The sequence below is a fragment of the Cupressus sempervirens genome, chromosome 4, assembly GCF_028749045.1.
Source record: "Cupressus sempervirens isolate cs-2001-9-10 chromosome 4, ASM2874904v1, whole genome shotgun sequence".
NCBI classification, from domain to species: domain Eukaryota; kingdom Viridiplantae; phylum Streptophyta; class Pinopsida; order Cupressales; family Cupressaceae; genus Cupressus; species Cupressus sempervirens.
The window spans coordinates 540,403,680-540,421,287 of NC_143121.1; the positions used below are offsets into that span (position 1 = coordinate 540,403,680).

At 42.4% G+C, this 17,608-nt stretch overlaps 1 protein-coding gene across 1 annotated transcript in view; it reads right to left on the reverse strand.

Annotated features, from left to right (window-relative positions):
• The window catches only part of LOC149562327 (Metallopeptidase M24 family protein), a 325,045-nt gene that overhangs the window by 210,060 nt on the left and 97,377 nt on the right, over positions 1-17,608 (reverse strand). Inside the window, exon 5 of the mRNA XM_089825850.1 lies at positions 12,189-12,361. Coding sequence (XP_089681976.1) covers positions 12,189-12,361 — 173 coding nt within the window. The remainder of the gene's footprint in view (positions 1-12,188; positions 12,362-17,608) is intronic.

Genomic DNA, 17,608 nt, shown 5'->3' on the forward strand with positions numbered 1-17,608 from the left:
TACAACCAGATATCCATCGCCGAAGAGGACAAATTAAAAACAACATTCATCGTGGAGGACAGAGTATACGCCTACAACAGGATGTCATTCAAACTGTGCAATGCTCCGACAACATTCCAGAGAATTATCCTACACATATTTGATAAGATGTCTATCAGAAATTTTAAAGCATGTCTGGATGATTGGTCAATTTTTAGCATAGAGGATAAACATATAACAGCACTCAGAGAATGCATGAGAGGTGCAGATGGGCGTGATTGGCACTGAATCTGAAGAAGTGCAAGTTCATGGTACCACAAGGGAAGCTGTTAGGAAAAAGTCTGTAAAGCAGGGTTGAAGATAGATCCAGACAAGGTTCGTGTAATTTTGCATATGTCACTGTTGACGGATTTATCTGAAGTAAAATCATTCCTCAGACACATAGGATACTACCGGAGGTTTATCAAGAACTTTGCGAAGATTTCCTATCTGCTGGACAAACTCACCTGCAAGGGTGAACCTTATAAATGGGAAGCGAAGTAGAATGAAGCCTTCGATGAATTGAAGACGAGGTTGGCCACAGTACCGATTCTAGCCTATGCGAACTAGAATAAGGTATTTCATATTCATGTGGATGCATCAAATTATGCAATTGGAGCAACGCTGGCATAGACAGGTGACCATAGATTGGATCATCCGATGTATTTTACAAGTAGATTATTATCTAAGGCAGAGGAAAACTACAGTACGACGGAGCAAGAGGCACTAGGGATGGTGTACGTTGTACAAAAATTCAAACATTATTTGTTGGTGATGCCATTTGTATTCTATGTAGATCATCAGGCACTCTATATCTAGTAAATAAGCCGATTATTCAGAGAAGAATAAGTCGATGGTTGTTATTATTGCAGGAGTTCACATTCAAGATTGTGGTGCAGCCACGAAAAAGTCATGTAAGCACAAACCATTTGTCGAGGATAAAATATGGAGAGCCACCGAAGAGAGTCAACGATGATTTTCCTGACGCACAGCAATTTCACGTTGCAGTACTACCATCCTAGTATGCACGTATCAAAGAGTATCTATCGACATGATAGTTTCCTAGCGAGATGTCACCAAATGAGAGAAGGAAATTGGTGCTAAGGAGCCAAACATTTCAGTTGATCAACGGGCTACTGTACAAAATGGGACCCGATCAGATTCTAAGGCGATGCATTCTGGAAGAGGAAATCCCAAAGGTATTGAAGGAAGCACATGAGGGACCAACAGGACACATGGAGCCAGACACAACTACGTGAATGATACTTTTGGCAAGGTTATGGTGGCCAACCATGTACAACGATGCCAGAGAGTGGGTTGTTGCATGCGACACATGTCAACGAGCTGAAAAACCATTAAAGAGAGACTTTATGCCTCTGAATCCTTCGCACACGCAGGAGCTTTTCGAAAGATGAGGATTGGACTTTGTTGGACCCCTGAAGGTAAGCAAAACTAGAAGGTGCAGGTACATCATGGTGACAACGGAATACCTGACCAAGTGGGTGGAGGCACGTGCACTACCGGACAACTCTGCGATGAACACAGCGAGATTTATCTATGAGCAAATCATCACCAGGTACAGGATTCCACTACAGTTGACAAGCGACCAGGGAGGACACTTTGTCAATCATGTCATCTGATTGCTCACTACCAAGTTCAAAATTTATCATTCAACATCGAGCCTGTGCTACCCAAGAGCCAACAGACAAGCCGAAGCCACGAATAAGATCTTGGTCGGTGTAATTTATAAATCTTGTGCAGTTGAGGGAGAAGATTGGGAAGAAAAGCTACCACCAGCATTATGGGCATACCGCACTTCACATAAGGTAACAACCAAACAGTGTTTCACCTGATGTACGGATAGGAGGCCATGGTACCATCGGAGTTCATGGTACCAAGTTTAAGGATTGCCATCGAGAACAAATTGAGGGACATGGAAAGCCTGAGGGAGAGATTGTATAACTTGAATAAACCGGATGAGCGACGACTACAGGCACAATGGGCCACAGAAGTTACACAAAACAGGTGGAAGGCATGGCATGATAAGCATTTAAAATTTAAATAAATTTCAAACAGGCCAATTAGTTTTGAAGTATAATGGACGGAATGAGATCAGGCCAGGAAAGTTCAAAGTTAAATGGGTGGGATGATACAAGATACGAGAAGTTGGTGATAATGGGGTAATCAAATTATGGACACTAGACGAAAAGGAAGTGCCCAACACAGTGAAGTTGAAAATCTATCATGAAAGAAATAATACGCCCCCATGGACGAACAACTGAGAATAAATAATATTAATGTATATATGTAAAATAAGTGTAAAATGAAATCTTTTATTTTTAAGTTGATAAGCGTAATAAGGAAATATGGATTCAAAGAGTACGATCTTAGTCAGGAAACAAGAGAACATTACTCAAAAGAATCATCTCCGAACTGTATGGCAAGAAAACAAAGAAAGCCACCACCGTAGGATAGATATCATATGGCCATCAGAAAGGAAGGAGATTATAATAGATGTCACAAAGAAAGATAACATTCATTTGGACAATAAACACTCGTGTGGAAAACAGAGAGTATCTCAGAGAGCAGTGAACATTTGGAAGGCACCGTATGTTTTTTAATTGGAGAAGACACCGTACGACCATACGAACATACAAGAAAACCATACCGTACAGAAGTAACTAGGAAGGAGCACTGCTTGGCAACCAGTTGTAAAGAACGTACAACAAAAAGCAGAGGAAATCACTATATGGCAGTACGGAAGGAAAAACCGTACGACAAGCCAGCTACCGTACGGCCTCATAGCATAGCCTTGGCAAGGTACTGTACGGCAAGTGGAAAGTGTATAAACACAATTGCCGTATGGCTATTACAAAGCATTACAAGTGAATTGGTAATTGGTCACCGTACAACATTCATAAAGAAGGAAGTGGAAACCGTACGGCATGCTAAAACCTTTACGGCTAAGGAAAAAGGGAATATAAAGCCATGCAGACAACAACAGAGGGAGAAATAAAGTCGTACGGCCTTGCAATAAGGGGTTATAGACTTAGTAAAGTCAAATTGGGGAGCAGTCGTACCTAACCTGGGAGAACACTAATTCATCCATACAACGACACTGGACAGAAGATCGTAGCCGTATAGCAGATAGAGCTGGCAAGGAAGAAGTCGTACACAAAGCATAAAGTGAGGGTCATACGGATGCCAAAGACAAGAAAACTTTCAAATAAAATTGTACGGAAGGAAGTTACTGACCTAACGGATTTTGTTACATTCGAGCAAAATGACAAAAAGGTGACCAATGCATTCAGTAGGCAAGATAGCTTGGAAAAAGAAATTAGAGGAGGATTCAACGACAACTACAGCCATGAATAGGAATGTGATGACATTGCCATACGGAGTCTGTGTAGCAGGAGGAACCAGTATAAGACCAAGCAAAAAGAAATTGAAGCAACCAACAGAGTCAGCAGCGATGGAGATTCCCATAGCACAGAATGTGGCATTTGAAGGATTGAATGGAGCAGAATGCCGAAAGTGGTGGCAAGATACACCAGATAACCATCCGGTAAAGGCCAGCATTCGAAAGGCACAGGTCAAATGGGTGATACAAATGTTTGTATTCGATATTAGAGATTATGAAGGGTTTCTACGCATCATGATAGAAACATATGATAGGTTCTCTCAAACCAGTACATTTGCTTAACTTGATTGCAACTTGGTGGTATCATTCAAACCGGCCAACTTCACACGGATATTTAGGATGCCTGGCCATGCACAGGGGGAAGGAAGATAGATAGCAAACCTAAAAAGTTAAGCCGAGAAGTAAAAACACAATTGATACAGCTTGTATGTGAGGATCTAACACAGGTGAAACAAGAAGCTCTCACAGACACATTGAGAGGTAGAGGGTTGAAGAAATCCACTGTGCAAGAAGGTCACTGGCGCTGTCTGATGGATGTTGTGAAGAGCCGCCTCACAGGCTCTAGCTGCGCCTTAGACATTTCCTTTCCACATATGGTGATGATGAATGGGATTCTACATGGTAGGGTGTATGACTGGGCTGCATTGTTGGTCGAACGGATGTATCAATTCATGACATTACAACACAAGACATTCTACATGCCGCATTATGTCATCTACCTATTCTTGGAGGCAACAACGAGAATGATTCCCAACGATGCATTGGAGGCCAAACCAGGACCACTTGCGCTAGGTGAACCCCCAATTATGCAATGGAGACATCTAGATACATTGGGCACCAAGAACACAGTCGGACAGAAACAACCGAGAACGGACGGTGGAAATAATGACAGTGGTCGGGAGGATACTTCTTCTAAGGAAAGTGGGACCGACAAGGAAGAGGAAGAGGATGAGGAAGTAGAAGTAATTACAACTACACTGTTAAGATTCCCACAGCCTACACTTTCAATGATGGCACACTTGGCTCCTATTGGTATACATGGCATTCCAAGTTTTGGTCAGATCAGGCAGCCAGTAGTGATGACGTCGGCTTCAGCTGTGATTCAGCCTACCGTGGAGACACGAGCTATTCCTGAGACACCAGCAAAGGTACATCCGCCACCAAGGGAGACAGCCGCTCCAAATGTAACAATGGAGCCTGCTCATGAGGCTTTACCAGAGGCTAGGGCTAAGGAACTTATACCTGATACAAAGATGGACACTGAGGTAGGAGTAATGGAGATACCGACAGGCAAGGGTTTGAGGACGACGCATGTCCAATTGGACGTGATGGGTTCAGATGCAGTGGTTATGGTGGATGAGGCATTGTTAGCATCACCTAAGCAAGACAGAGAGAGCATAACCTAGAAGTTGAGCACGTACTTGAGTACGCGGTTCCACCATACCCCAACGCCTCAAGTGGCATACTTGCATACACCTTTGAGAGAAATAATTTTGGAGGAAGACCCTTTGCAAGCATAGGTAGAGGAGCCGACACAAAATGAAGGACTACTACATAACACTGTTGAGTGGATGGCAGAAGCAATAGAAAGGGCTATGGGTGTGCAGCAGCATCTAGTAGCACCAGAATCAGGGATGAGAGAGGCATTCTTCGCTAATGTAGCAGCTCTAGCGACTCGGACTCACTAGGTAGTGGCCTCTGCAGAGATGCATGCTTTAGACTCGGTAGTAAAGGAGCTAGAGAGAATAGTATCCTGTATGAAATTAGGATGCCCCACTACCTTTACAATCTGTTTTGAAGAACAAGGATGGTTGAGTGTGGAGATTGCAAATATGCGACAGGATTGGACCATGACAAGAGGTCCTAGTATGGAGAGTCGAGTAAAGGCTTTGACTCAGAAGAAAGTGGAAATATATAGGGAGGCATATTACACCCTTCAGAGGAGGCAGGCAAATCAAGTAGTAGCTAAGAGGGCTCGGGAGGAGTCAACTACCAAGCTAGCCATAGAGAGGGCAGGCCTGGGAATCTAAGAGGGCAGCCTTGTTAGATAGACAGAGTCAGCTACAAAAATTGGCAGCGGAGAAGGAACAAATAGCAGCAGAGACGGAGAGAGTAGCAGATGAGAAGGAGAAAGAGCTAGGAGAGATTGTTAGGATGATGCAATCAACTTTGTAGCTTCAGATGGAGGCGGAAGCAAAATTGAAAGTTCAGAAGGAGCAAGTCTACAAGCTATGGGTGGAGCTGAACGAACTAAGGGCACGGATGGCCACTACGCCAGGGACACATCCCTCTACTTAGTATCTATACATTGATGTAATTAGTTGTTTATTTTGAATTTTGTTGTATTGTCATCCAGAGACGACTTTACTTTTTGGGGGGATGATGTTGTCAATAGATTCTATATTGTAGCCGACGCATAGAATAGTATCCGAACGAGTGCGTGACGGTTGAGTCACCCCTTCGGAAAAGTAAATGTACACCGTCCAGAAAGGACTTTGGATCATCATTGTAATCATCTTAATAATATTATAAGCAGTGAAGTGCATATTGCGTATATGAATAAAGTATTTGTTCTATGTTATATCTTACTATACTACATGCAATAAGTATCTTTTTACCCTGTACGGTAAACAATGAGATATTTTGTCCTCAACAATCAAGATAACTCCAAGCTTATTCCAGCAACATTTATGTGCCTTCAAATTAATCAGTGTATGAAGAATGAAAGCAAAAAGTCTATTGTAGAGTCTCAATGGGAAAATTGTAATGTTTCGAAGGCGAACTCGGCCTGAGGGCCATCTCAACCCAAATGCAATATCGGCCCGAAGGGGATTTTGTCCCAAAGGGGATCTTGATCCGAAAGGAATCTCAGTCCAAAGGGAATCTCGATCCGAAGGTGAACTTTATCCGAAGGGGAACTCGATCGAAAGGGAAACTTGGTCCGAAGGGAATCTAGACCCAAAGGGAAATCGATCTAAAGTGGATCTAGTTGTGAGCAGAAACTTGATTTGAAGGAAAACTCAATCCGAAGGGAATCTCGACCCGAAGGGAAAATCAATCCTAAGGGGATTTTGACCCGAAGGCAATTACTCTAATACCACTGTAATGTTCCGAAGGCGAACTCAACTTGAGGGTGATCTTGACTAGAATGCAATATCAACCTGAAGGGGATTTCGTCGCGAAGGGGATTTTGATCCAAAAGGAATCTCGGTCCAAAGGGAATCTCAATCCGAAGGGAAACTTGATCAGAAGGGAATATTGACCCGAAGTAGAAATCGATCTGAAGGGAATCTGGTTCTGAGGGGAAAATTGATCCAAAGGGAAACTCGATCCGAAGGGAAACTCGGTCTGAAGGGGAAATCAATCCGAAGGAGATCTCGACCCAAAGGCAATTGCTCCGATACCACTAAAATGTTCTGAAGGCAATCTTGACCTAAATAAAATATTGGCCCGAAGGGGATTTCGTCAGGATCTTGATTCGAAAGGAATCTCAATCCAAAGGGAATCTCGATCCGAAGGGGAACCCAATCTAAAGGGAAACTTGGTCCGAAGGGAATCTCAACCTAAAGGGGAAATCAATCCAAAGGGGATCTGGTTTCGAGGGAAAACTTGATCCAAAGGGAAACTCGGTCCCACGAAAATCTCAACCCGAACAGGAAATCAATCTGAAGGGGATCTAGACCCGAAGGCAATTGCTCTAATACCATTGTAATGTTCCCAACGGTTTCTGCCTTCCCAAAACAGCTTCAAACAGAGTTTGTACAGTTGCATAGGGTGTCCATTCGGTTGAAAGAATATCCGCACAGAAGGAGGTCGTACAGTGGCTAGGTGAAAAGTTGTCGTACGGTATTTGGTAACAATTAAGGGTGGACCGTATAGTGTTTTGAATGGATCCATACAGTACAAGAAATATAACCATACAATTGTGAAGGGGAGACCGTACCGTGAGTGTACAGTCGTACGATTAGGGAGAGAGGTCATACAGTGCAGGAGACAACCATACGGAATGCAACAGAGTTATGTGGAGGGTACGATGAAGGCAATGACGATGGGTAGTGTACGGAAAGCAAAATATGGTGTATGAATGGATGCCAAGATTCATAATTACCTTAAGTCTGCCAAATGAAATACACAACCAATATTGAATAAGCACAAAACATCAATTTGGTACCAAGTCGATATTATAGTTGTAAATAACGATGGTGCTCCGATTTGCCAGATCCAAAGCAAAGTAGAACACAACGGAATAAGGTGAGGGTTGAATCCCAACGAAACCAGAAGAGCCAAGTAGGGAAGATCTTTCACTTCTGAAATAGCGAACAACAGAGAATCCCAACAGGAATTCATAGTACAAAGAAGAATAAACCAAATCGCATACCAACTACTACCTACATGTGCTTAAATACCCTTCAGAGAAACTTCTCGAAGGTTGAAACAATTAAATAAAAATGGGTTTGAGATATACTAAATCAATTGAAACTACAAATACAAATATTATTAGCTTGGACCCCATATTAATTAATTAAAGTAACTAACTAAAGGTCCTTTTGTTATATTATTTAAATTCTAGGACCAGTTAATTAATTAATTTAATTTAATTATTACATTAAAATTTGGGGATATGACAAATCCTCGATGCCCAAAAATTGCTTGCCCTCAAACAATCAGTCATCAGATGAAACACCAACAACTTCAGGGTCCCAAATCAAACGCACAGGCGAGACAAGTGAAATGACATCAAACCTCCGCAACACCACATTCTTGTCAAACTTTTACTACACCACTCTGATATAAGTATTGTCATGTCTTGAGTCACCAAGATCCCAAACCAAACACGTAGGCAAAATGAGTGAATTGTCATCAAACCTCCCTTACACCACACTATCATTAAGCATTTGCTATGCCACTCTGATATACATATTGTCGTGTCCTGAGTCACCATGATCCCAAACGTGAAATTCGTAATCCATCAGGATTGCCACTGGGGAATAGACTTCATAATCAAACAACTGTAACGATTTCTTCTGCAAATAATCCTCGAACGAATCCGCATCACTAGGAGGCTGAACAACTACCGATAGGGCTTGCTTATTCGAAGGGTCATTGGTAGAACCCAAATTTCCATCAAGTTGATCGCCAAGCATTGGTTCAATGATATTTGTGCAAGTACCTTCTTCTTGAATCATTTCCTTCATCTTGGACTCAGGTACCAAGTAGATTGTGTCTTTGTGGTAAATGATTTCATCAACCACCTTGTATCTGTCATCCTGTACTTGACCATCCAATAGTTGGCACGCAAAAGTATTCTTGGAGTATTCGACTAATAGATGTGCCCTCCAATCGTCTCGAAACTGAGCAATAGTGTAATCCAAGTCAAAACTCTCCATTCTCCCAACAGGTTGGCAAAATCACTAGCTCTGATACCACTGTAATGTTCCAAAGGCAAACTCGGCCTGAGCGTGATCTCGACTTGAATGCAATATCGATCTGAAGGGGATTTCATCTAAAAGGGAATCTTGTTCCAAAAGGAATCTTGGTCCGAAGGGAATCTCGATCCGAAGGGAAACTTGGTCCTAAGGAAATCTTGACCTAAAGGGGAAATCGATCCAAAAGGGATCTGGTTCCGAGGGGAAACTTGATCCAAAGGGACACTCGATCCTAAGAGAATCTCAAGCCGAAGGGGAAATCAATCTGAAGGGGATCTCGACACGAAGGCAATTGCTCTGATACCACTGTAATGTTCCGAAGGTGATCTCAACCCGAATGCAATATCGGCCCAGAGGGGATCTTGATCCAAAAGGAATCCCTGTCTGAAAGGAAGCTCGATGCGAAGGGAAACTTGGTCCGAAGGAAATCTCGACCCAAAGGGGAAATCAATCCGAAGGGGATCTGGTTCCGAGGGGAAACTTGATCCGAAGGGAAACTCGGCCCAAAGGGAATCTCAACCCGAAGGGGAAATCAATCTGAAGGGGATCTCAACCCGAAAGCAATTGCTCTAATACCACTGTAATGTTCCCGACGATTTCTGTCTTCCCAAAAGAGCTTCAAACAGAGTCTATACGGTTGCAAGAATGTCCACACAGAAGCAGGTTGTACAGTGGTTAGGTGACAAGGTGTCATATGGTATTTGGTAGTAATGAAGGGTGGACCTACGGAGTTTTGAATGGATTCGTACAATGCAAGAAATACAGTCGCACGATTGGGAAGGGAAGACTGTACGGCGAGAGTGTAGAGTCATACGGTTGGGGAGAAAGGTTGTATGGTGCAGGAGACAACCGTATGGAATGCAACAGGGAGTTATGTGGAGGGTTCAATGAAGGCAATGACGATGAGTAGTGTAAAATGAGAAGAATATGAAGGAAGTTGTACAAATGGATGCCAAGATTGATAATTACCTTCAATCTGCCAAATGAGATACACAACAAATATTGAATACGCACAAAACATCAATTTGGTACCAAGTAGATATTATAGTTGCAAATAGCGATGATGCTCTAATTTGCCAGATCCAAAGCAAAGTCAAACACAACAGAATACGGTGAGGGTTGAATCCCACCGAAACCGAAAGAGCCAAATAGGGAAGATCTTTCACTTTGAAATGGCGAACAACGGAGAATCCCAATGGGAATTAATAGTACAAAGAAGAATAAACCAAATCGCATACCAACTACTACCTACATACCGTGCTTAAATACCCTTTGGACGAACTTCCCGAGGGTTTACAAAGATAGCCGATGGCCATACCTACAAAAACAATTAAATAAAAATGGGTCCGAGATATACTAAATTAATCGAAACCACAAATACAAATATTATTAACTTGGGCCCCATATTAATTAATTAAAGGTCCTTTTGTTATATTATTTAAATTTTGGAACCAGTTAATTAATTAATTTAATTTAATTATTACATTAGAATTTGGGGACATGACAAAAATAAGTGCTACAGCAGATTAGGGAAACTAGTGAATAATAAAATAACACTTGTCTTTTTTATATTTCATGTTTCTCTCCTCAAGTTGACGTCCCCCTTCGGCAAATAAAATTAAACTTTTATATCACTGACCCCAGATCCACTTCTGATTGTCTCAAGAATAATATTAAAATATTTTAATATTGTTTTCTCCTCCTTAGTCTTGGTGTCGACCTCTAGGGCCCATTTTATGACTTTAAGACAAAATTGTTCACTTGCCTAGTTGTGGCCCAAGGGGCCATTTGTGAACACTTTGTTTCAGTTAAGTTATAAAGTCACTTTATTAAAACACGTAAGAAAAATGATAAAATATTATCTCCCAACCCTAGCAAATTCACCAAGTTCTTAAACTAAAGAAAATGCACTCTATAGCTAAGGGGAAACTGAACCATAACCAGTTATCAGAAATAGAGAATAGTATAAATAGTAATATGCTAAAAATAAAAGGTCTACCTCAAATACACTGAAATCATTTGCTAGAGATCTCCACAAGACACTATGTCCCCTAACAAGCTCTACTAGGCTTATGGGCACCCAGGGAATAGGCTATTGGCAAGTCAAAATTACTAGGGTCAAAAAAGGGACATGACAAGCTCTAGGTTCAACCCATTTCCAGGGATCTAGAAATCAGTAATTAAATACTTAACTTGTCTTTTCTCTGAAAACTTTCTCCTGCCCCCTAGAAGGTAAGACAAAGAAATTAGTAGAGGGGTGACAATACTTATGGAGCATTTGTCTGTGATCTAGTTGTCCATTGTAAGGGGAGCTTTCATATAGTCCATGTACCAATCTACACAGTTCTCAACTAAGAGATCATTCGAAGAGGACTTCCTGCTTAAGATCATTGAAAGTTTGAAGTCTTAGACTGCTTGTAGACTCAAGTGCCCACCAGCAATTATCACATTCAAAAAAGTTGCTTTCTTCTAATAAGCACATGATAGGAAATTTCTTTCCTGCCTCAGGTGTACTTTTACTACTCCAATGCTCCAAGCAGCACCACAAAGTATTGTGGTCATTTTATAAGGTTCAATGTCATCATCAGGCAGCAAGAGATCAAGCTGACCTTCCATGACATCCTTCACCTCAACTAATCAGTTGAAAGAAGGCTGCAAGACCACATTGGATCCAAATTAAAGCAATCAACCATTAAACAGAAATGCTTAATGAAACAGAAAGGCTTTTACTTTGTACCAGGCGCAACTAAAACTCTATATTGGAATGTGAATGACTGGTGACCTTGGTGATCAGCTAAAGCAAGCAGCCTTGACAGAGACCTAAAACCAGTCTTCTCACGCTATGAAGTCTAATGTTAACTACTGTTCTGACTTTTTCATATATATATTTGTGATTATTCCAAAAAAACAATAAAGGTGGGTACCTGTACCCAATCTAATTCTTTTAAGTCTCTGGTCTAATGTTAATTACAATTTCGACTTTTTCATATATATATATATATCTGTGTGTGCGATCATTCCAAGAAACATATATATATATATATATATATATCTGTGTGTGCGATCATTCCAAGAAACAAAAAAGGTGGGTACCTGTACACAATCTAATTTTTTAACTGTAATGGTGCAGAGATTTCTGAAATCAAACTTAACCAGAACTCTAAACTCCTTGCTAGAAAATGAAACAAAGGGAAGTGATTTGTTGAAATATTGTAGAAGATTCAATTCTTAACAGCAATAACTGATCAGTTTATTTCTATCTACATGTAAACTTTTTACAATTGCATGAAAGGAAAAGAAAACAACAAATCTAGAAACAGTACCTTTCTACTTCTAAAAGAAGACTTTCATAAGGCTTTACTGTCACGTTGGAGTTTCTGAGATGAACTGTGACTTCAGGAGTGATCTTTGATGGATCAATGAACAGAGTTGTTGAATCAAGTTCCACAATTAAATATGCATATGCAACAGGAGAATGTGCCGCATCATTTCCTCTCTGCAACAACCAATGATGTCAATAAAAATAAAATAAAACACCTATTGATGTTTCTTAATAGTTGCAACAGCAATGATTTTGAAATTTTCTTAAAAATCAGATATATCACTTTTAATGCATGGGCTAATTGTTATCATTGAACTAATCTAGTCACTATAGCAAAATCTTTTGAGAAGGCTATAATGTATTGCCGTCGGTAAATATTATAGCCGAGGGGTTGGTGTCGTTAGTAATTGTTGTGTAGCCGACGGGTTGATGTCGTCGGTAATTGTCATGTAGCTGACGGACCCCTTCGGGAAGGTTCCGCGGGAAGTAGATTAGTATTGTTATGTAGCTAACGGACCCCTTCAAGAAGGTTCGGGGGGGTAGTATTTATATCCCGTCTTGTAAATCATCTTATGAAGCATTATGTAATCTTTTGGCATATGCAAATAAAGGAATATTGTTGTTGTTGTTCCTGTTCATTATCTGTGTGCATTACTTAATTAATCTATGCGGTAAACATTTGGCGAAGTTGCCCTATGAACCTGGAAGGTGGGAGGAATGAAGATTAATGCCAAATCAACTTAACAAGGATCGAAATAAGGTCAACGGAAAAGATGGAATCCGTACTGTGCAAGAAAATTTAACTCTAGCACAGCAAGCCGAACGCCGAAGGAGATTCCAGAAGATTGCCGACGGAAACAGGAGCGCGAAAGAATTGTTGGAAGAGACTCGACAGCGGGTGGAATTGGTGGAAGAAGCACGGGAAGAGTTTTTGAATTTGTGTTTGCCGAGGGAAGAGAATCCAGATGGAAGAGCATCGACTCGCACGGCTCGAAGTGTCGAGGGAGCACGAGCGTGGAGTGAACTCTTTGTCCAGGATACACTTCCGCAGGGGACAACTTCAGAAGATCCTTCTTCACCAAGGTTCGCAGTTGTTGAAACTGCCAGTGTGGGAGTGCAGACCGCCAGTGTGGGAGAACAATCCGCCACTGAGAGAGTACAGTCCACTGGTGTGGAAAAACAGTCCATCAGTGTGGGATTGCAGATCACCATTGTGGAAGTGCAAAGCCACGGTGTGGGAGTAAACAACGCCAGTGTTGCAGTACCGAATAACACCTGTGCACAAAACCCAGTCGTGATGGCAGGACCAAAAGAAAAGCTGCCGAAGTTTGATGGCGATGGTACGGCCGACCCCATCTGACATTGCAAGACATGCGAGACAATTTGGAGGGTAAATGGCATAACCGATACAAATGAATGGGTTTGGCAATTTTCGGCCACCCTACGGGGTGTGGCAATTGACTGGTTTGCCGATGCAAATCCCCAGCACCTAACCACTTGGGATGACCTTAAGAAGGAGTTTATGGCGGAATTTCAACTACTCCACGACAACAACGAAATTGTCGCAAAAATATACAATACAAGACAAGGAAAAATTGAAAAAGTCCAAGTCTATGCCAGGAAGTTGAAGGACTTGATCAACAAAATGGAGAATAAGCCAGCTGATGGATTACAAAAAAGGTGGTTTATTGAAGGTCTATGCCCAAAGTTGCAAAAGAAAATGAAAATTGTGCCACCGTCGTCATACACGGAAACATACAACAGAGCCCTGAACTTGGAAAGCGAGCAGAAGACGAAAAAGAAGAAGAATAGTTCCTCCAACTCAGATGACGATGAGTCCTCGGGAGAAGATACCAGTGATGATGAAAACAATAGCAAGAAGGTCCACACCCTACAGAAGGACATGATCCGCATGATGGAGTTTAAAACTATGCAGAAGGAGACAAAGGGCAATGAGTTGTGGTGCACGGAGTGTAAGACCGATGGTCATACTAAAGGATCTTGTCCAAAGAACCAATTCTGCGATATTTGTCAGATCATGGGCCATTTGACAAAGGAATGCCCCTTTAACATGAAAAACAGAGGATCTCTGCAGGTGCTTCTTACACAGGAGGCTTCCTCGTCAGGCAGTAGTGGAAACACAAATAATACAGGTGCCATGTCGGGAGGATACAGGAATAATAGCAGATGGCACAACAACAATAACAATGCGAACAATAACAATAACAATGGCAGTCGAAGTCGAATCCAATATGATGCGAACGGATGACTGATCGTTCAATGCCAAGCATGTAATTTGTGGGGTCATTTTGAGTGGTATTGTACAATGGCAAACACACCGAAATTATTATGCAGATGGTGCGGACCCGGTGACCATAAAGATGCCAAGTGCCCAAAATCTGGAGTAAATTTGATCGTTGTCGAGATGGACGAAGAGGAGGTTCTAGCAATTACGCGGAGACAAGAAAAAGAGTACCCGGACCCGACGGAAGAAAAGAGTAAATTTGCGGAAGCACAGGCAGAGATTGAAAAGGCATCGCAGGCGGACATCTCGCAGCTAAAAGACACCACCGGCACCTCGGCAAGGAACGTCGCAGAACAAAACATTGTACGGAAAATTCTGCAAATGGAGATACCTATCAAGATAAATGATTTGCTTCTTACGATGCCCCAGCTCCAATCCGCTCTCACAAATATCGCGTCAGCTCCAAGGATACCAGGAGAACAAGGTAGAGGGAAGGAAATTGCTACAGGTGGAGAAGACCAAATGTTGCTAGCCCTTGCATCCGGCCGGCATCCGGCAGTCATCGAGATGGGGATCCTCGGACATGTTCTCACAGACACAATAGTCGACAAAGGGTCCAGCGTAAATGTCTTACTAGAGGAGACCTGGAAAAAGCTGAGACAACCAACGTTGTGGCCACCTACATTCCAGTTTCTCATGGCAGACCAGCATGGGATCAAACCGTTAGGAAACTTGACGGTACAACCGGTAACTATTGGAATGCAACCATTTTTATTGGACTTCGTGGTCATTCCATTGAAAAGAAAAGGATATGATGCTATTCTAGGATGGAATTGGTTGGTGCAAGCAAAAGTAAAACATGATTGGAAACTAAATACCCTATCAATGGAGCGCGGAGGCCAAAGATTCATAATTGACCTACACACACAAATGGTAGGTGAGGAGGCAGCATCGTCAGATTCAGAAGGTGAAGGCAAAAGTGACGACGAAGGAAAGAGGAGAATGGAACCGGATGACGAAGGAGTATTGAGCCTAGAAGGAGGATCGAATGACGACCTAGAGTCGGTGAATGGCCTTTTCCACTAGCAGATAGAAGACTATGAACTCTTTTTGAGTTGTAATATGTTAAGGGTCGACGAAGGTGAGAAAGAAGAGGGAAATGAATGTCTGAAGGAATACAGAGAAGCAAAAGAAGGAAAGGAGGTTACAGCTGAAGCTGAAGGAAAGGACATACAATACGAACCCAGAAAAAGGAAAAATTCCACCGTCCAAAACACAATGAACAGACTGCGCGGAAAGAAAGGGTTACAACGCACCACGAATGTAGTAGAAAGGTGCCAGCAGCAAGGAAAACACATCATACGATCTGTACAGGAAACTAAGAGGAAGGGTTTAATAAAAGCTTCAGTGGTACAAAGTGAAGGTTCTCAAATCAAGAATACAACTATTGACGGCAAGGAATGGCAGCCGACGGAATTCATGGTACGCGACATGGAAAGCTTGAGGGAAAGGTTGTATAATCTGAACAAACTCCAGGAGAAGTGATATGTGGTTCAATGCACTTTGAAAAGACAGGCTACAAGGATAACTCAAGCCTATGATTACGTTCTGCCGGCAGATAAGATCATGTAGGTGTCTGGAAAAAAAGTTTCGCCAAGAAGAAGTTGTCCCGCGGACTTGGTATCCTATGGGCACTAGCCACGGACACTAAGTGTCCAACGGGCAGGGTGTCCAGCGAACACTAAGTGTCCCACGGACAAGGTGTCCAGCAGGCAGGGTGTCCCGCGGACACTGTGTCCCTGTGGGCAGGGTGTCCCGCGGACACTAAGTGTCTCGTGATCACATGGCCGCAGACACAAAGTGTCCCATGGACACGGGTCCACAGACACCTTTGCCGCAGAAGGTGACGGACGGGTGAAATAGTTCAAAAGGTCCTTTTGCCGCGGAAGGTGACGCACGGGTGAAGTAGTTCAGAAGGTCCTTTTGCCACGGAAGGTGACCCACGGGAAGATTGCAGTACACTGGTAGACGCAGAAGAAGGGTGTTAGGAGGTTTTCACAAAAAAAAACGTCGACAAATTCAAATTGTTCGGAATGAATAACGCATAATGCCAAAGGGAAGGGAAAACATCAGTGGTTGCCAGAAAGAGTGTGGAATCAGAAGTAAATCACAGAAATAGTGTGTTCCATGCAGTTTTGTGTGGGTTTCGAAGTGCTAAATTGGTCTTGGCAGCAAGGGGAGCTGCCCCTCAACCCCGCCCTGTATTGCGACAAGGAGCGCACTTGGGGCGCTGCCCCTCAACCCCGCCGGACCCCCAGTCGTTGCGGATATCATTTGTGGGAACTCTGACCAGTTCATGAGACCTAGAGCTGCTGCAGGCGTGGAGTGTCTGTGTACCAGAGTGGAGTAGGTGTTTGGCGTAAGGCTGTTTTGGTGGATGCATAGAGAGCTCAGGAGGAGCTAATCATCCAGTTGAGGGCAGTAGAGCAACACTTGGCTCAGTGTACCCAGGAATCGAAAGCAGAGAAAGCGACACGAGTGGCTATCAGGGTTAAATGTCAAATTGGCTAAGGTGACAGTGTTGAAGACTAGTTTGGTGCAGGCACGGGACGAATGTGAAAGGGATGTGACAGAAGCCGATTTATCTTATTGTAGTTAGTCAATTAATGTATTTTGGTTATTAATTTGTCTAAGATATTTTGTAATTGTCATTCTTGAGACGACTTTTTCTTTTGGGGGGGATGATGTCATCGGTAAATATTATAGCCAACAGGTTGGTGTCGTCAATAATTGTTGTGTAGCCGACAAGTTGATGTCGTTGGTAATTGTCATATAGCCGACAGACCCCTTCGGGAAGGTTCCGTGGGAAGTAGATTAGTGTTGTTATGTAGCCGACGGACCCCTTCGGGAAGGTTTGGCGGGTAGTATTTATATCCCGTCTGGGTACATTGTAAATCATCTTATGAAGCATTATGTAATCTTTTGGCATATGTGAATAAAGAAATACTGTTGCTGCTGTTCCTGTTCATTATCTGTGTGCATTACTAATTAATCTATGCGGTAAACATGTATGACACATTAATTACAGAAATTGTGTATCTTAATTGGAACTTGAAGTTCTAAACACTCTTACAAGATTTCAATCGATTTTTGCCCTTTTGCCCAGATAACATTTT